Source organism: Mytilus edulis, chromosome 2, assembly GCF_963676685.1.
Source record: "Mytilus edulis chromosome 2, xbMytEdul2.2, whole genome shotgun sequence".
Taxonomy (NCBI): domain Eukaryota; kingdom Metazoa; phylum Mollusca; class Bivalvia; order Mytilida; family Mytilidae; genus Mytilus; species Mytilus edulis.
The window spans coordinates 63,960,641-63,982,947 of NC_092345.1; the positions used below are offsets into that span (position 1 = coordinate 63,960,641).

Here is a 22,307-nt window from a genome sequence, read left to right on the forward strand (position 1 = left end):
CAATTACAAACTTAATTCCTTTTGAAATATCGTAATAAAGCGAGAGTGGCACAGAGTATGGTGCATACAAGTACTTAACCTACATACATGGGACATGTACATGTTATTCAAATGGTAGTTCATATTTCTTTTTAAAAATTTCAACTTTGTTAGATTTTCGGTTAAATATGACGAGATAAAGACTAAAATACTGAAAAAAACATCCACCACCTTTGGTAGTGAATTCACCTTTTTCATATTTCTTGTCACCCAAGTTTATTGTTACTTATATAGGTAGGATGTTCTCATAGGTTACCTGGACCTCTTTGATCATAAACCCTAAACGTTCGATAAGATCTGGTAAGTTAAGACTATTACCATAACGGATAAGTCAATGCCACTTGTCCTATCATAAGATATAACCAAACCAATAGTCAACCGGTACATGTGAATACTTTTACCTAAAATATTCCAAACTGTAAAGGCTTTTTTTTTTGAAAATTCGATGGTTTCAGGGACAAAGAAAAATACTATGACAGAGACCTCTAAATGATACATCGCCAAATTAGGATATAACAAACAACACAAACAAACTCACACCTACTGCCATAAACCATGACCCCCACTCAAACTAAACTTGACATACTATATCTAAATGTCTTTTAATCTAATAAGCATATATAAATTCATTATTCAATTTTCCCGAATCATGGTTGATACCATCATCATCAAGATCAGTTAAATTTCCAGTGATGTTAAATAGAATTTATACATGTAAGTCAAAGGATATAAAAGACCATGACAGATAGAAAAAAATACACATCGACAAATTAATATCAATCATATTCAATTATAAATACTTTAACCGTTTAACATTTCCCACTCTTCTTGCCCTTTCTCTATCTTTAAATACGATTCAGCTTTTATTTATTGTTTCTTTACAGTTTTGGTCAAAACACATTTTGCTTTCCCGTCTACGCCTACAAGTGTGACCCGACACCGTATTAGAAGTAATGAATTAAGAAGTGACAAATAAAGGTCACAAGCTGTTATGTTTACTTTGTACAACATCAGCAGCATATTGATTTTTGAATGCAGATGCAGTACATGTATTACTAAAAGATACAAAATGGCATCAATTTCCAGCAAGCTAAAGTATGAAATTAACAATGTTTTGCTGAATAAATACATATTTTACTAAAAATAATAAAACACATAGAATGTATATTGTATTATCATATTTGCTTTGTTGTGACCTACTGAAATCGGTCAAATATAAGTTATCCTCCTTTTCCTGTAAAATAAACATTCGAAAAAAGAATTCTTAATGCGGGGTTCACACATTGCCGATTATTGCTCTCGTTTGAGATCAGACAGCGATACGACACGAAAAGTGAAAAAGTCGGATTACTATCCTCAATTATCTGGAATGTCCTATCATTGTCTGAACGCAGTCGTTTAAGTTCGTAACAGATTCCTACGGGTCGGGAAGGGTCCGAATAGTTCGGCGAAGCACTCCGACAGTTAGGTGCGTCCCGTAACATTCAGGGAAACTCAGCCGATTTAGTCTAGTCGGATTACAATCGTGCCTATGTCGTGACAGATTCTGCTGTATCGAATCACAATCCTAACAATGTTCTGTGTATTCTGGACGGTGTCCTGGTGAACGGGAATGATCTGGGATAGTTTTTCATTGCTTTTTTTCTGCCGATTGAGTCCAGATTGCATCCAGATCTTGTCGATTGCGAACCGTTTTTGCCAAAACCGTTCCGGAACAGTCGCGTTATAAATACGAAATTCGTCAATAATACCCACGTCAGAGTCCCGACAATTACAGAATACAATACGACTGAGACCAGACAAAGCCGTTAGCAATGCGATAGAGCGGACCGTGATAGGATTATGTTCCGACAGTACCTGCAGATCCCGATTATGACGACAGTTTTCGAACGGATAACTTCCGTCAGCGTCGGTTTACTGTCTGGTCACTGTCTGATCTCTGTCGGATTACATTCGGTATAATCGGGACGCAGTCGTAACAGACTCGGTCGAAATATAACTGGCGAAAGATACAAATTGGATTAGAAGCAGATTGAGAACGGGATTATCGGGATAAATTCGCTTGGAAACGGTTGAATATCGACGCTTCCTGAAACATATCTGATTGTTGTCGTGGTTAAATTATTTTTTTTACAAATTTTGATTAAAGTTTGAATTTCCATCCACGATTCACAGGATCTTGATTAGACTTTTGACAAATTTTAATCGGGAACGGTCCTGTCAAGAACGGCAGTAAGAATCGTGAATGTGTGACGCCAGTTTTATGCACAATATGTGTGTCAGACGCCCTTTTATCTTGGTATTTTTAAATAATAATCTATTCATATCTTCATATTTAAATGACAGTTACATAGAGCAAGGTGATACTGAATTTTAAGATGAATATAATTCAACGCATTATTTTTAACATTAATATGATCATGATGTTTAAAGTTATAATGTTCATTTTATGAGATTGGTATTTGTTACAATATATGACCATGGTACTAAGATAATATCTTAAAAGCGTTATTTTTATTTTTGCATTTAGATTAAATGGCTTACTAGGTTAATTGTAAAAGTAAAGTTAAAATAACCATGCATCGTGATATTCAAGCTTGATATAGGTTACTAAGTATTTTGAAATCAACACATAGAAATACATGCATATCAAGTTGTGTAAAAATAAGGAGGTATGATTGCTAATAAGACAATTGTATATCAGTGAAATTAGAATGTGAATGAAAGCAACTATATGTCACTGTACGACTTTAAAAGGAACACAATATATATCGAAATATAAGCTATAAAAGGCCACGCAATGGTGAAATGTAAACAAATCAAATGAGAAAATAAAACTGACGATTTATGCTAAAACAAAAAGCAGCATAAACATCACCAAGTTAGTAAAACGGTATTTATCAAATTGAGTTCGACCATGTTGAAAGAGTATGATTTTCTATGCTGATATCTGATATAAATTGTCTGTGAATAAAAATGTTTAAAGTTTTGGAAGGTAGCCATTGAAAAATATAGATCAGGCGGTTCAAGATGCATAATACATTTTAGGTTGGCGTCAATGGTTGTATTTTCATCAATCGTAATATTGGATATATTTGATGACTTGTTTTGAAGATGAATAAATGAAGGCAACAGTAGTATACCGATGTTCAAAACTCATAAATCGATAGAAAAAAAAAACAAATCCGGGTCACAAACCAAAACCGAGGGAAACGCATTCAATATATGAGGAGAACGACGACACAACATTAAAATGTAATACACACAGAAACGAACTAAGCATTAGACAAAATTCGATGTGAATGCAAATATAACATCAAAACTAAATACATGAATTTGGGATAGAAAAGTACCGTGACACGTCTTATAATAATGTGAATTCACACTCAATTAATTAAAAGAGGAAACAAACGACACAAAAGAAACAAGACATTTCACAGATGTAATTAAATTTTAGGAGTACTAAATGCGATACAAATTTTCACAAATTGACAACCCCGACACATCCCACATGATGCCGCTTCAGCAAGTAAAAAATCTCAATTTTAACACAGTTAAATTCTCTGAAAATTCAGTTCTTTACAAATAGTTGAATAACAAAATTACCAAACTCCGAGAAAAATTAAAAATGCAAAGTCAATAATCAAATGGCAAAATCAAAAATCAAACACATCAAAAGAATGGATAACAACTGTCATATTCCTAACTTGTTACAGGCATTTTCTTATGTATAAAAAGGTGGATGACACCTGCTTTTATAGCTATCTAAACCTCTTACTTCAATGACAGTCGCACATCACATTAAACCTGGGTGTAACAATTCTTATCATGGGTAAGCAATAGTAAAGGAGGCAAGTTGTTATTCATAAAACGTGAACAGTTTAGAATTTATCAAGGACTACTGTGTCGGCAAATGAGAGGTTTGACGCCAACAAACTATCATACCCCTATTTCCTATTTTTATATTAAAACCTAGCAACAATATGTACGTGCTAACCCAAGTCATGAGTCTGTAATTTAGCGGTTGTCGCGTGTTGCTTTATCATATTTGGTTTTCGTTCATTGTTTTGTGCATAAATACGGCCGTTAGTTTTCTCGTTTGAATTGTTTCAAATTTGTCATTTCAGGGCCTCTATAGTTGTCTTTGCAGTATATGTGTTGTTCATTGTTGAAGGCCTTACGACGACATTTAGTTGTAAACGTCTTCGTCGTGTACACTCTTTTGGAGAGTTGTCTAATTGCCAATCATTCCACATCTTCTTATTTATGTTTGTATATTAACTAGTATGGACAAAACAGTATTTAAAGATTTTACGACGGTGTTTGATTGATAACCTTTGTGATTCAAATGATCAATGATTTTACATTGATCGTTTCTTAAATTATAGGCTTTATATACTGTGAAGCGGTAAAAATAAGAATGTCGAATCCCGTTTGAATAAGAATTTTACAGCTGCAACAAAACCCCATTTTATTATCACGAACATTATTTATTAAACAGAAAAATTTTATGTATAAACTAGTGACACTAATGCGTATAAATGTAGTGATTTATGAACTTTTTGTCTTCTCTTGGTTTTTCTTAGAGTCATCATGTGTGTTGTCTTTTTTCGTCGAAGTATGTTTTATGCCCATTCGTAAGAATTTTACTTAAAAAGTATTTGCATTTTTCTTTATCGGCATATCATTCACAATTGATATATAGAATCCCCTAGAATAATGTTATTATGGATACGACACGATAATACTATGTAGACACATCAGAACAGCACAAATCTCGAAATTATGCTTTATTTTATTTTCAATCATATACTGTAGGTTGGTTGAAGACTAGATATTCCTCGTCGTACATTTGATTTCTAGCTTTGAATTGATTGGTATCAGATGGTCCAGCTAATTTGTTATATTGAACTGAGGTATAATAAATGTCTTCACTGTCCTCATCTGTGTTCGTGAAATGTACTTTTGGGACTGCATTGGCTTTTGATTTAATTGGCTTTTCCCTGAAATTAATGCAAATAAAGGCAACAGTAGTATACCGCTGTTCATAATCGTTTTAAATGTTAAGTACATTGTAAATTGTAGGTAAGTTGGATAAATAGTTTTTTCTTTATTTTGCAGGTATATCTATAAAGAAAACAACATTTCCATGTGGACACATTTTGCAATTTACACATTTTTGTAGGTTTCCATTAAATAAACAAATTGATTACATTATTTCATATAAAAATTTCAAATTTGTTTAAATACAGACAATATGTATTAAGGACAACTAAATAATTATCCACGAAAAATATTACACATAAATAATCTATGTGTTGTTGATTAGTTAAATAATTTCTGAAAATTCCAAATTAAAATTTAACAATGATATCTCGTTTGAATCATTTCAAAGGAGTAGGTCCAGTAAGACCCCTTTTTGGTCCCAAATATAGCAGTTTTACAAAATTGTTAAAATGTTAACTTTTAGTTATTTATTGGACAGTAGAATGCTTCTGCTACATAAATATGGGCTGCTTTTGACAATACAATGCACATATATCGGGTACTAGCACCATTAAGTCATGCTAAATTACTGAAATCTTCACAATTTTAGCCTTTTAGTTAAATTTTAGATGGTTTCCGTGTAAAACGAAAGTGGTCATCGTGTTCATCCTTAATATTAAAATGTAAGTTGTATTTGATGATAATACATACGTATATAAAGGTTGAGGATGAACACGGATGCGGCCACTTTCATTTTTGAGAAAAACCATCTGAAAAGTGACTTTTTTCGGCATATTAGGTAGATTTCTCATATTTGAGCTTGAATCGGATCGTTTTTAATGACTAAATCAGTTAAAATCTTTCACATAAACTAATTGAATCAAATGAAATAGACACTTAAGTGTTTAAAAAGTGGTCAAAATCTTTCGTCAGATGAACCTCAAATTTGAGGCCAAAATCGGTCCTTACCGGACCTACTCCTTTGGTTTATTTTCGATTTTAAACGGTAGTTTTACTCATTGTTGAAGGACGTACAAGACATATAGTGGCTGACATACACGTCAGTTTGACTCATAACGAATCATAAATTTAGATTTACACATATATCATACCTAGTTTTAATATAGATAAAAGCGGCGAACAACAACAAGAAAGAAGCCATTGCTACTGCAACACCAATGATTATAACTGCAACAAAAAGAAACGATGATAACATCAAAATTAATACACTTATCTTTTATATAGATAAAATGTATTGATGTGTTTAATATTAATATTGTTAAAACTACTTGCTGAAGACAAAGATTTACTTTGTATAACAATGTAGGCACATGTTACCGATAACGTTATGTTTTAGCATTGCTCCAGTTAAACAAAACATGTTAAATTACTTAACAAAATTTAAAAGTGAAGAAGAGGAAATTACCCTGCCAGGCACCCAGCCTAACTTCTTTTTTGAGTGGCCTTGATTGGAATCTACTAAATCGATTTATGGTTTGCCTTTCTTTAACTTCATATAGTTATTTTGGGAGATCTATAAATTCAATCTCTGTTCAACTTTGAATGTAATGCGATGTATTTAGCATGAATAAGACCCTTCTTGCTAACCAGACAGAGTAGAATTTATGACTTGATGAGATTGGTTTTGTTATCGAAAATCTATGGTAGTTTGTTTCCATTCGTTGCATTGGTGGATACAGTCTTCCGTTTGATTGTGTCAGTTTTATGGACTTTTGATTAACCTTGGAGTTCGGTATTTTGTTAAAACATTTCTTCTAATTACCGTTGACAGAAAACATAATGTGTTTGTGTTTACAATATGTAGTTCGCTTTATACAAATGTTTAACACGTTAGATTCTATAATAAAATGATATATAACCTTTTTTGTTAGATTCTTGTGTTTGAGTTAAGGCTTGATTCGTCACTTTACGCCTTATCGTTGATAAAGTAGAACTTCTATAAATTGTGGTATCCCGGTCTATATCGACTTCAGTAATACTGACGATCACTGTATCGGTATTGTCAGAAGTAGCAACAATCATTGTAGGCGTTGATTCATTTAGAGAGCACCTGATGTCATCTGACACACCAACTAAAAAAGTAAATGCTAGTACAATTTGGAAAGGAAAATGAATAGAAAAAATACTCAATATAATGATAAGAAGAATCATATGGTTTCAGTTATTTCAATTCGCAAAAAAAAAAATGTTATTAGGAGATAAGACTTAAAATTGAAATTAATGGGGTACTTGAAATGTTCAACAATTCTACAAATATAGCCAAGTGTATAATATTTGGAGAACTATTTAGACCTACTGTTTTGAAGTCTAAAATATTGAACTACATCGTAAATACTGACATTGGGTCGAGAGAAAAAACACATATTGATTTCATCAAAATACAAAAATGGTAAAGAATCATCAAATTGTATTACCTTGACAAAGATACGGAAAAGTTTGTAAGCAATCTCCAATTAATCTATGACTATATCCATTATCATGCACATTCCTGGCATGACATGATCCAATATCAAATTCGTTATCTACATAAAAAAAAAGTATGCATCGGATGAGTGAATCACATTTTATATGAATTAAGTTTACGCCAATCTGACTCAATCTGACTCAATTTGAATATGCTTCTATAAACTGCAGTATTAATTACAATGTGTTGCACTTTCAATGATAATGTTTTGAGTATTATGTCTTCTGTGATACATTTAAGTTTTTATGTCACGACCAATCAACACAATTATTCTTACAGATACTTAAATAATGAACGGATTTCCTACAATTCAGACATTTGTAGCCCAAAGACATATTATAGCAATCATGGTATTTATTAATAAAGTACTAGGTATCAAAACAAAGAATCATGCCAACAACAATATCTAACTTCTGCATCATAATGCTCTGCCGGTTTGTATGTAGTTTTAATTTAGGCAAAATAAAAAACTTAATTACATGGTTTTAAAGAGTACTGGTTTAAAACGTGTCTCTACCGTGTTAAAAAAAAAACCACCAAAGCCAAAAAGAAACAGTCTAGTTCACGGCATGGCATCCTCTCTATTGCTGCTGGAGTTTAAATTTCAGAGCCTATCATCGTCTTACTAATTTATTGATTAATTATGTACGGTCGCAATGAATTTGTTTTAAATCAAATCATGCAAAAAAATACTAGCTCTGTGTTAAAAATAACCAAATTTGGGCACTTTAATGCTTTGAAAGAGGGGCGAAAGATACCAGAGGGACAATCAAACTCATAGATCGAAAATAAACTGACAACGCCATGGCGAACAAAGAAAAAGACACACAGACAAATAACAGTACCCAAGACACAACATAGAAAACTAAAGACTAAGCAACACGAACCCCACCAAAAACTGGGTGTGATCACAGAAAGATTCATGTTCCATTCACGACTTTTATTGTAGTCCGTCAAAGGATCAATCGATTCTAACAATGTGTAACAAATTTACATGCCCGTCATGTGCGAATATTTAGTGAAATAACTTTTTTTTGTTTATACCTTGTAGATAATTCAAATAATACCACATAAGTATTGGCAATCATACCACATCTTCTTTTTTATATGAGGTATTCATTGATTAGTCAGAAACCAAACGACACTAGCTAGTTCTTGGTCATTTTCGTTTTTATTTTGATATTTCTTGCAAAAATTGGAAGCAGCAATACTTGAAAAAGAGTTGTGCTTCCAGGATAAGTTTGCTTTAGACAAATATGTACAAGTATTAATGACCTTTGATGAAGAGGGTATTCTATAAACTCATTTGGAATTTTCAAACGCATTTTTGCTTGAAAAAGGGTTCCAGTGATTCTTCGAATAAAATTTAATCCGAAATGAAAACATGCTTTAAACGTACCTTTTTCATACAAAATTTGATGACGATCCACACCACACATATCGTATAAGTTTCCTGGACATATTGAAACGTCACAGGAATCGGACCTATTCACACTGGTAAAGTCTTCTAGATCATAACAAAAACATTCTGTGGTCTAAAATTATCATATTGTCACATTACACTACATAAGTACTAAATAAAACATAACGTAAAATATTACAACTGAAATTAGTAATTATATTAAACAAACCAGTGACACATACCAAAACATCGTTTTAAATATTAAAGAAGCTTTTAGGCACATGGACATTGGTTAGTCTGTATTCATCATATTATTTGAACTAAAAAGTACAAAAAGCCGAAGAGTCTTTATCATGTTTGTGCTTTAAATAGTAAAGAACTACCAAATTACATGTACAGGAGCAAACTGACTTATTTTACCATTGATATATTTGGATATATCAGTTTCAAACGGAAAACTGTATACAAACATTAACAACACGATTTCCTTACTCAATTACTATGCCCGTGTCCGATTAGATTTCAATAAACGTAATCTGTGTATAACTGGTAAATTATTAAATCAAGGGATTTCGTTTTAGTGAATTACTGAACATTTCATTTTATAATTTCAAATGTAGAAAGGTTTTGTTTTGAATTTTAAATGTAACTGTAGAAACCTTGTTACTAATAGCAAAGTGCATTCATTTTTTTTTAATAATTTTACAGTGGTGGTGTTTACAGATCCCATAAAATTCACTAAAAATTTACATGTACAGTGAAGTCATTCTTAAAGGTCATTTATTTGGTACTGTTGTTATAGCTCTCCAAAGATACCAAGATTATACTCCTTGGTTGGTTCTGAGTGGTCTTTTTTGTTTTCTTATTCTTTTTTTATGTAGTTCTTCGCGTCGATCGCAATTAAACAGTTCGTTATTATGTTTTGATGTAATTTAACTGTCCCAGGTTAAGGAGAGGATTGTTCAGTGATCCCAAAGCTTACTTCATGTATACGGAATTTGTTTTATCGTACGGTGACCTATAGTTACTATAAAATTCACATTCATTGGTCTTTGGTGGATACTTGTTTCATTGACAATTCCAACACATTTTTTTATTGAATAACATCTATAACATAAATGACATGTACATCTATTGTCAGTACTATTGAAATTCACGACATTAATCCTGTTACAATGGAAATTGGGACAACTATGCCAATAAAATATTTTAACACATAAGACAAATAAAAGAATCCTTGTCTCCCTTGAATTTACAACTGCCGAATTACGAATTTTAACACACCGTCACCCAACGGGTCTAAACCTCATGAAACACGAATAATTATGTTAACATGTTTAAAATATTTCCTTTTCTAAAAAAATACTTCTTTGAGGAATGTTATAATATGAGCAACACGATGGGTGCCACAAGTGGAGCAGGATCTGCTTACCCTTCCGGAGCACCTGAGATCACCCCTAGTTTTTGGTGGGGTTCGTGTTCCTTATTCTTTAGTTCTCTATGTTGTGTCATGTGTCTTTTTCATTTTTAGCCATGGCGTTGTCGGTTTATACTCGATTTATGAGTTTGACTGTCCCTCTGGTATCTTTCGTCCCTCTTTTATACACTAATATCAGACTTGTACTTTGGAAATAAAAATTAGATACAGTGTAATCTGCTGAAGCTGAATACCACAATAAATACAGAAGGTAAACGAATATTTTTTCAAGGATTGCATCATACATTATACACTTACAGTTATGCCAAAGTGAGTAAATTTGTCACTTATGCAAAAGTCAGCACATATGGCAATGCGTTTATCGGCTTTGTGATGATCTGTTGGTGTCTTTTTGCTTCCTTCTCCAGTATAACATCCCTCTAAAATGTTCGGAAATACTTATTACATTTTTTTGGCAAGCAATATTTTGAAAACTGTCTGAATTACTTGAAAACAATCTTGTATCTTAATATTCTACATAAAATTACTTAAAATGATCAAAATATTTTTAATGTGATTTATGATTAATTCAAACCTTATTATTTATTACAATGTTTAATTTCTAATAACAGATAATTTACTCATTTTTCGGGAAATCACTTCATACATGGAATTGTATTAAACGTTGACATTTTTAATTTTTTGTGTGTTTTAAACATGATATATAAAATTAACGTGTACCATTGACTTACGTAATTGTTTGTAAACTGGTCTCCCATTCCAAACGTATTGATATCGCTGACATGTTAACAAAGCTTTAACGAATAGTTGTCCAAAACTCAAAAGATTCCCGCCGAATTCTTGACATGATGATTCTGCATCATCAAATATTTTCTTTTCGATACCAGAATAGTAAATTGTAGCATTAGTTCCTAGAATGTCAAAGTCATATCGATTATTAACCTAGAAGTTACCCGACACACTTACAAATTGAAAGAACATTCAAATTACAAATAAAATAACATGTCAGATTGATTAAACAATATCCCCATTTGCCGTTGAAAAATGTTTTACTTGCGTTTTTTAAAGCCAAAAATAAAGCAATTATGTTTCGGGAAGGATATTTCTGAGTCAGGGAAAAACATAGCAACTATGTGTTGGTTTGGTTAATCTGAATAAGACATGACAAAAGATTAAAAGGGGAAAATTTCTTTTTAATTGGTTGGTATTAGTTGTTTTATTATCAAAAAGAACCATTTAAATTGATGTCGATCATGCAAAGCTCTGATTCCTTTCACGGATTTGGCTATACTTTTTGGAGCTTTTGGATTATAGCTCTTCATCTTTTATATAAGCTTTGGATTTCAAATATTTTGGACACGAGAATCACTGAAGAGACATGTATTGTCGAAATGCACATCTGGTGCAGGAAAACTGGTACCGTTAATGTTATTACACATTTGTCTGGCCTACCAACTATTTATCAGAGACCAAAGGACTATGATGTAAACGATTATGATATAGGGCACTGTACGACCTTCAACCCATACCCTGAAGTAAGCTATAAAAGGGCCCTGGATGACACACATTTGAAACAACTAAAGCTAAAAAAAACGAACATCACGGTATATAATGATAAACAATTTTTCACTGACAATAAGTACAAAACTAATACAAGTATCCCCTTTAATAAAAAAAAAACATAACAATAACAGAAACGAGTAAACACATTGTGATACACAAATATATATGTAAAAATTTGTGAAATAATAAATGAAAAACACAAAATATTAAATATTATAGTTGTGCTTACCGCTACATGTAAAAACAAGTATTTGGCAAATTAAAATCAAATATGTATTCATACTGTATCTCCTCTTTCACTTAGAGAATTGTAGCTATTTTATCTCCTCCATCAATCAAATAATAAAATACATTTTAAGGTGACTATTAAATATATTTATTTTACTTTATTTTGTTTGTATAATCAATGATAATAGATGTATGTCTACTCCTTATCAGATTGGATCCTTATTTACGAGCACTCAAAGTATATCAATGCTATATCGAGAGCTTTAATAATCATTATCACTACCATTAAGTTTAAAAATTTTCTACCTTTAATATGCTTCGATAAAACTTCTATTAGGATTTTTAACGAAAAAACTTTATATGCCCAATCTTTTCATTTAAATGATTTTCCGCATATATTTATAAACGTGAAAGACAACATTTTGAAATGTACATGAATGCATGTTTCTAAATCAAAATGAAGCTAAGTACTTGAGACGGAATTAGAATATTTACCACCCGTAAAAAATACAAGAAAAGGTAATGGAAGTTAGTTACTGTAATGAATTGACAGCAAACTGTATATGAACCTATAGCTCATGTATAAAACAAACTTGAGTTTTCCTCGTCACTCAAAAACACCAACAGAAACTAGAATAACCACATCCACATAAAAGAAACTAGAATTACCACATCCACATAAAAGAAACTAGAATAACCACATCCACATAAAACAACACTACCCGTGTACTTGATAAGGACAGTAAGTGGTAACGAAAGGTTTAAGTTTTCGGAATTTTAGTTTTTTTTAGCTCCACTTTCCAAATGAAATGTGATATTTTGCCATCGCTTGGTGTCCGGTGTCGTTTTCCGTCTGGTGTAAACTATTTCAAAATTCTTCTCCTTCTACTGCACCAATTCAAACCACAAGCTTAATTGATCCTTAGGGTATCTAGACTAAAGTTTGTGTTTTATTTTCTTTGCCATCAAAAATCATAGCCGCTAGGGATAACATTTAAAGAAATTTTGCAGTTTTCGGTTAATATCTGAAATATTATTACAGATAAAGATAAATTGTAAACAGAAAAAAACTTTCATCAAAGTCAGATCTACAAATAAATTAACTTTTTAAATGACTGAAATTGTCAGTTGACCCCTAAGTGAGTTATTGTCCTTTGTAGACAATTTTTCACAATTTGTTCATCTAGTTGTTTACTTAAAAAAATCTTTTCCTTTGAAACTGCTGAATCAATTTCAGCCAAATTTGGTCGGAATAAATTTCAGACTATCTAGTATAAATTTTGTATTTTATTTTTTGTACGTCAAGGAACATATCCACTGTGGCTAAAATGGAACATAAGGGTAAACTATTGAAAAGCAAAAATAATCATTGATGACAGATTTTTAGCAAACAATTCTAGGTGCGCTGTGTAGGCTTTTGAGACCATCTTGTTTTATTTTATTTGTCGATCTGCAATGCTCTTTATTATAAACACTCAGGCTAAAACTACTTACGGTTCCACCGAGCGAAAATCATTAAAACATGCAGCAAAAGATGCCCTTGTTTTTTATGTATTCTCCGTAGCATTTTTCTAATGTAGAATTTCTTCTTGAGATCATTCTCCTTAACTTTGCAAAGCCATCATATTTCAACGTGAACAAGATAACAATTTTTAAAAAACTTTATCCGTTCTCATTGCAGGCAGTTTTTGACTTGCATGCTTTCATAAAAAATTAAACTAGTTGATGCCCTTTAATTCTCATGTATATCTTCCTTGTCCTGTATACTCAAGTTAAGTATATTTATTGACCATGATACAACATCAATTGTCTCATTCCATTTTCATTAACATCTTGTACAGTATTGAGATCATGTTTTTTTCTGCATTTGGCATAGCTATAATTGCATACATGATAATTATAGATAATATGCAAACTAGATGTTCATTTTATAATGAGTTGCTAATAACAGCTTGTTACTTTCATGATTATAGTAAATCATGATATTGTAATTGCAACTTTCTGCGGATTTACATTAAGCCAACACGATCAAAATTTATCAATGATGGTCAATAAACATAATTGTTTACGTTGTGTCTTTAAAACTGTCCATGAATTTATATAATATACTAGCGTGTTGTTTCACCGTAGAGGAAACATTTATGGCCTTTATTTCGAGAATATTTTGACCGATATTTCAGAATAGAATTGAAAGTCTTTTCAGGTTGGGTTTGTCTTGCCAACTTCAAAAGTTTAACTAAGGCGTAGTGTTTCCGGCGTTGGCTGTAAAAACAATTGTTTCAGTTTGTGTAACGGATACTATGGGCGAGTCATATTTTATCTGCACATCATTTTAGTGCACTATTAGATGATGACACATATTTGGAAATTCATGAGGACTTGTAGATTTTTAAAAAGAAAATCAACTTAAATATACCCGATATACATTCAACATGTCAAAATGTTTCCCTGTAAAATACCATTCAGTTCATTGGCAATATCAAACATTGTTATAAATAATATCTATGTCAATTTTTGTATGAATTTTAACAAGATAACGATAAAAGACTGAGATGAATTGAATAACAATACCCTCTGTAAATAAATAAAAAAAATAATGCATATTCAATAGGACAATCACTTAATTACGACAAAATAATACCACATACAATACATCTTGAAGACAAAAACTATTCATACAAACGATTCTTTCGAAAATGGTACGGGCGCCATCAGGAGTAGGCTGGCCGTTATGGAATATCTGTTTTACATATGACGAGGGATATATTCAAATGACCAAACTTCCTTCCTCTTTCCTCGAATGTGACCTCCGAAATAGGCTTATCAACGGGTTTGTACTTTCATGAGCAACACGAAAGGTACCACTAATGAAGAAGTATCTGCTTACCTTGTCGTAGCACCTTAGATCCTCTTTAGATTTTGGAAGACTCGTGTTTTTATTCTTTAGTTTTCTATGTTGCGTTTTCCGCACTGTCTTTCAACGTGTTTTTGTTTTTTTTTGCAATGGTATTGTAGGTTTCTTGTCGACTTATGAGTTTGTTTATATATTTAGCCTATCTGCTAAGGCGTTTCTATCTCGAGAATGGAATACCTTAGCTGTATTTGGCAAACCTTTGAGGAATATTTGTTCCTCAATGCTCTTCAAATCCGTACTTTATTTAGCCATCGTTTTGTTTATTCGAGCGCCACTGATGAGTCTTTTGAAGACAAAACGCGCGTCTTGCGTAAATACAAAATTTCAATCCTGGTATCTATGATGAGTTTATTTTTCTACAGACAAAGCAAGACAAACGTGCATACAATACGTCAAGTTGTAAAGGAGAGACGAAAGGTACCAAAAGGACATTCAAACTTATAAGTTTAAAAGAAACTGACAACGTCATGGTTAGAAAAGAAAAAGGTCAATAGACAAACAATAGAGCACAAAACGCAATATAGAAGAAGGAGGACTGAACATCACGAACCCCACCAAACACTTAGGGACAATAGTGAACAAAAGGGTAAAACATGCTACATAGAAGAATAAATGATCAGTATGCTGGAGTGTCTCATCGACAACATATTTGTTGAATTTGGAGGTAGACCTTTTCAACAAATTGTCGGCATTCCTATGGCAACGAAGTGTGCGCCTCTCCGTTCTATTATAAATTTAAAAATACTTTGAACGACAAACGACAAACTTATTTTACTCGCGTAGTGGTATTTACGTTACCCATATGTGGATTCTCAAAAATTCCAACGAACTTCTGGACAATTTTAAATCTCGGTCTATTTCTGAAATTTTTTTTTTCCCTGTATACTAGCATTCCCCATGTGAAATTATAAAATTGTTTTGAATAAACATTGAACGACCAAATTTATTCCTATATGACGTTTACATTTTCTGACACGTTTCAGACACGCGAAGCAATGAATGTGTTTTTTTTTAATTTGATAGATGCTTTTGTGTTTTTTTGTAAATGAGTTTTTGTTTTGAGATTGTAACACAGTGTTGACTGTTGTACCCATATTTTGACTATTTTATTTATTATGTCTGTTTTGTCCACGCATCGTTGTAAATATAACGAAATTTGAAGAATAAGTCATACAAGTGAAAGGTTTAGTGCAACAAAACCATGTTCAACCTACCATTTTTTACATTTGAAAATGCCTGTACCAAGTCGGGAATATGACAGTTGTTGTCCATTCGTTTGATGTGTTTTGTCATTTGATTTTGTCATGTGATTAGGGACTTTCCGATTGAATTTGTATCGGAGTTCAGTATTTTTGTGATTTTACTTTTTTCCCAGGTGCTTTAGAATGGTAAGCAGATCCTGGTCCACATGTGGCACCCGATGTAAACTATCTGTAGTCTACAAAAGTTTTTAATTAGTTAAACAAAAGCCATATTCGTTAATTGAAAAAAAAAACCAATAGTATATGGCATAAGAAAATCAAATCCATTTATGAGGTTCCAGATTTACTCAAAAAGATATCAAAGATGACAAAACACAAATCAATATCAATCAATAAAGTCTATAAGCAATAAAGTCTGCATTTATGCATACAATCAAAACACACAACCTCAATGTCGTCCTTCACTCTGATATAACTTGCTGTACTTCAAAAAAAAAAAACAAAAACGGGAAGATCTTATGCACGATTTATTTTTCATGACACACTTTAATTTGTTTCTATGGACATTAAATATGCTTGTATGTAGCGACGCAGTATGGTTTTGTTCAAGGTCACATCGTAAAAATGAATTATCCTGAAGGAAACTGTTCCTGCCTGCACCTAAACTGACAGGATGTTTGACTTTCAATTCAAAAATGTATTATATGACAACGGATATTTAAAAGTATCAATTGATGTCTATAATTAGTTCCCTGTTATGATTTTTGAAATATGGTGTAAAGCAATCGTAAAGGATGCGAGATAAATGTCAATCAGACTACAAACAAACAACATAGAAAAAACACGGAAACTAAGTTTTGTTGTGAACAAGAACCGCATTTCATTTATTTAGACCTTCCATCATTGTTTAGACGACCAAAAAGCGACAAATCACATTGTTCTTTTCAAATCTTATTAATTATATATATTCTTGCCGATATTGTTCCATATATTATTCTAAAGGGATTTTCAAACTGGCTTGTTTGTTTTTTTTAATTTTACGATTTTTTCCCCCATTATTCTTAAAGTTTAGGTCGGGTGGAAATACACACCTATGGTGATTTTAAAAGGACAGAAAGAGGAACACTTATTAACAACAGTATTACAATTTCCAAAAAAAATCCTAGATTTTTTAACTTGATATTGTATCATTTCGTACGGAAATGTTATGGCCAAAATTCAGGATAAACTTGATTAGTTTTCCTTACCTTGATCGATACACTTCCTTATTTCCAGTCCAGTTCTTTTCTAATATGAACGTGTTTTCTGTGACATCTTAGGTTTCAATGAAGATTATTTATTCTTACTTAGAATTTATACACCTGATATTTCTTGTTGTTTTTTTGGGGGAGGGGGTGCAGGGGTTGTTAATAAATTGTTTCTGGTTGGGAACAAAATCAGATTAATTCTTTAAGTCCCTGCATTCAAATTTTGACCATTAATATTGGGAATGTTACGTGATAGTGTTTTAATAAACTGTTCATGTTTTTGATTTTTATCAATATCCTCTGTTTCACAACTTCTAAATTAACATATATGTAAGAGTTACAGTTTGCTTTTAGAAACTACACGCAATGTTTTATAACGGTAATGAGCAGTAATGATTTACTTATATAGGAAATATTTCCATGTCTATGTAATAGTATAAAGCTTTTTTTGAACTGGTTTTATAATTGTACATTCTTGTCTTCACTATTTGCAATGCATCTTCAAGAAAGTAAACGGAAGGAGTGTTATACAAGACAGATGTTCGTGTGTTTTTCTCAAAACAGCAAAATTGGCAGTGGTTTTCCTTAAGGTGGCTCACCCCAATAGTGACCCCCGGTAGATTTTTTTTATTTTCACATATTCTGTAGATTTTTTTATGATGAATCCAAAAATGCAAAGAAAAAAGGGGGTCACCAGGCTCGTTTTCCCCTCAAATTGAAGCGAAATGTGCGATTTTGACCATATTTCCAAACATGTCCACCCTTTCAACAATAACGGTTACATCAAATTCAAAGACTTTTAAAACCAAGTCAGTATGATTTTTATGTGAAAAAACATTAGAATTTGAAATGTAAACCTTTCCCTTGGTTGTTTTTGACTTAAAAATCCTTTTATTTTCAGATTAATGTCTAAATTTTGCATTTTCTAATTTTAGTTTAAGGCAAAAAATATTGGTTTAATCGATTTTTCGTAAAATTTCCCCGGTAGATTTTTTTTAAAAACAGATATGTCAAAGCTATTAACTTTTCGAGCATTTTAAGGTAAAATAAAATGGGGGTCACCAGACTTTTAAAAAAGTTACGAGCTTTTGTTTGACCCCTCTACCCCATAAGGTCTGATTTCAATGCACTCCATTAATTACTTAATTGTGAATTTTTTATTGACGGCTTTAATAAAATAGTGTTTGTAATTATATCAATAAACGATGGCTGAATATAAATGTGGTTATCGTATTACTGTTTGTTATCAAAAAGCGAAATTTTGATTATTTTGGTGAAATACGGTAATTTTGTCTGGCGCGAGTTGCTTCCCTCTAATTTGGCGCCATTATCGGACCAGAGGAATTTCAAGGTCGCCATTGCCGAGCAGCATACTACATTGATGAATACGGCCATGTACATGCATAACAGACATTGTGGCGAATATACAACGATGAAGGTAGAGTTATTACATAAGAAAACATAGATTTCGATATATAAGGCAGCCAAATGTTATCAGTATCACGAAAAATACAAACTTGGGGGTTGTCTCAAAATACCCACTACTGTTAAAAATCACTGCGGCTGAAACCTTGCACGGGCTCAATTTCTGTTCCATGTTTAGTCGTTATAGCTGGTATCTTATTTATGTGTTTATTTTACCCTTTAAAGACAAGTTGTAAACATGTCTGCCAGTTTTGAAAAATATCCGTGTGACATCTACTATGAAGCACCACAACTGTCATGTTTACGCTACCGTTAGTGTCAATGAATTAGTCTTTTTAATCATCATTTGTAATATCTAATTTAGTAGCCAAGTTAGGGTCACATGTATGTGGGGTACCCCATAACTTCCCTCGGACAGTTTCTACTCCCAGCCCCAATATTACAGACTAGGGGAATAGCTCTGGTAGCATGGATGGAGGCGATTATATACGGACACATAAAAACACATCAGCTTCCATTTCTACATTTTAATCAGACAAAGATGACGTCACAAACATAAATTACAAAATACTGACAAAAGGGGAACAACTCTCTCTCACATACAGAAACATAATCTGACCATACATACTGCTATATAACATCCCGCCCCCAAAACAAAAATTTACTTAATTTTTACAATGGTCAATATGTTTATGTGTAAAAAAAAAATTTTAAAAATACAATTAATAATAATTTCCAAAATTAAAAGTTCACATGAATAAAGTTAATCTCTCAACATTCTAGTAACCATTTTAAAACAAACGTATCAACGCTGCAAACCGAAAGTCTGGCATCTCGGACTCCTCCCTCGGATGACCTTATGCACGCATTACTTCCACACAACAATTACAGTGATACACATATCAATGGCATTTCCTACTAGACAAACATATATCATTATAAATAGCTGAATACAAATTTGATAGTATCATCAGAGACCTTAAACTCTTAAATTTAATAAGGTTTTATTTATGATAAATATCACACCGCTAAATGATAAACACATTCACATTAGCTTAATTTCAAAGTAAACAAATAACGTTGATCAAAATTAGCATGAAAAGTATCTGGTTTCATAAAATCAACATGGTTAAAAATAGAATGTTCTCGTACAGAATAAATTCATCATCTTTTCTTTAAAATAGGTCTTCTCGGAAATCTGCAAAACCATGGCGATACAGTTATCACCAAAACACAGTAAATATAATTACGTTTTTAAAAGACGGAGTCAAATAAAGGTAACTTACGGCGGAATGAACACAACAGCATTACAGTCAACATATTACGCAATACACATCACACGTGTAGAAGGTTCAACGGATAAATCTGAGTCAACAGTTGTTATGTAAAATGGCTCTTCTGATGAAATCGGAACTTTAGACTATGCATGGCGATACAGTTATCACCGATGTAAATGAATAATGTCAAATGAAAATAGCATATATATAAACAGGATCCAAATATTACGGAAATCGAATAATCATGATGCAATGAGATAAATCTCACGTGCTTTCTGGTTAAAAACGGAATACATGTAGACATTCATAAATAATTCACAAAGACAGTACGTACACGAGACTGACGAGACATGGTCTGTTCTTTTCTTCAAAAATGCAATTTAAATGTTGGTACTATAATAAAAGTTCGGCTTAATTTTTTAAAATCAATAAAAAGTTATCAGCATCATGGCGGAATAACATGTACAGGATCCATCAGGAACAATCGGTCAACTTTTTAAGTAAAAATATCCAAAATCCAATGAAAAATTAAAATCCAAAATATGTGTAAATCATTATTCACGATCGTTTAGGTCACTCCACCATATTACAGACTAGGGGAATAGCTCTGGTAGCATGGATGGAGGCGATTATATACGGACACATAAAAACACATCAGCTTCCATTTCTACATTTTAATCAGACAAAGATGACGTCACAAACATAAATTACAAAATACTGACAAAAGGGGAACAACTCTCTCTCACATACAGAAACATAATCTGACCATACATACTGCTATATAACACCAAATATATTTTCCTTCCCTTTTATCCTAAAATATTCTCCTCTTACTTCAATACTTCCATCTCCTTGCTCCAAGACAAAATAAAAATGACTAAATATATTACCAAGATACCCCTTTTTCTCTGATCCCTCAACCCCCTGTCTCCTTACCCCTGTCAACCCCCTCAATTAAGGTCATCTGACAAGGGGTTTGATTGACTTGTTTGTTTTCTTAAGAATATGATATAAAAGACCTAATTTATTAATGATAAACCCTACAGTAGGAGGAAATACCTTTAATCGAACGATTCTTCTTGATCAACCACAATTTGTTTACCATTAACCCCCCTCCCCCCAAAAAAAAATAAAAAATTTAAAAAATCTGTAAGGTATACAAAAATTTCACAAGGTCTAGTAATAGTAGTATCAGGGTTAAACATGTACAGAGTGTGACCATAAGTATTTGTCACTTCAGATTTTTAGCTGTTCATGTATATTGATATATTGCATATAAAACTACATTTTTCAAAAAAAAATATTTTGGATTGATTTTAAGCAGGAATTAGTTAGATATACTGTTCCCAATTTTAAGCAACCTGGTACCAATAGAAAATATTTTATGTGTTCTCAAGGGAATACAAAAACACATGCAAACGAACCCATTATCAAATAAATACATACTAATTTAGACCATTCTACTTCTTTTAAGGCCTCGTAGATAAAAATCCAACTATAAATGCCCTCAATTTTTTTTTGAAGAAATGTGTTTTTATATGAAATATATAGCAAAAAAATGCAGGGGACAAATACTTTTGGCCAGGTACTGTGTATTTTGAGTTGAAAAAATCATTACTGTTTTGTGAATAGTATTTTTTTTAATAAATACAAAATTTGTGTATCCTATATTCCAAACAGGGTACAAGAAGCCTCAGCATGAGGACTGAGCTGCATTTCAGAATTGAAGGCAGCCGAACAGCAAGAAGTTTTTATTCAACCTATAGAAACAAAATTTCTATTTACACTTGTGCATGTAATTATATTTTGTTTGCTCATTATTGATCACCACAAATTCTTCATTATTTTTACACCATAGCGGCAGGGGCATTTAGTTTTACCCTTGTGTTGTCAGTCTTATCAAACTTGCATGTACATGTATGTCCCAAATTTGGTTTCTGTTCTCTAACTTCAGTTTGCCTCTACCAATGTTATGAAACTTATACACAATTAATGCATATATAAGGTTATTACCAACAAACACACATGAAGTTTGAATTTTTGATGGGGTTGCTTTTACTTATCTAGAGTTATGCCCCTTTACAAATTAAAAAAATGCTGA

At 32.2% G+C, this 22,307-nt stretch overlaps 1 protein-coding gene across 1 annotated transcript; it reads right to left on the reverse strand.

Moving 5' to 3' along the window:
• Nucleotides 1-4,814: 4,814 nt before the first annotated feature.
• LOC139510638 (uncharacterized) lies at nt 4,815-12,254 on the reverse strand. Its single transcript, XM_071297189.1, has 8 exons — nt 12,143-12,254; nt 11,082-11,261; nt 10,648-10,769; nt 8,910-9,045; nt 7,461-7,568; nt 6,906-7,118; nt 6,138-6,213; nt 4,815-5,042 (listed from the first exon to the last, which is right to left on the reverse strand). Exons 1-8 carry the CDS (start codon nt 12,192-12,194, stop codon nt 4,841-4,843), a joined length of 1,089 nt encoding a protein of 362 aa, XP_071153290.1. The 5' UTR covers nt 12,195-12,254; the 3' UTR covers nt 4,815-4,840.
• Nucleotides 12,255-22,307: the final 10,053 nt, after the last annotated feature.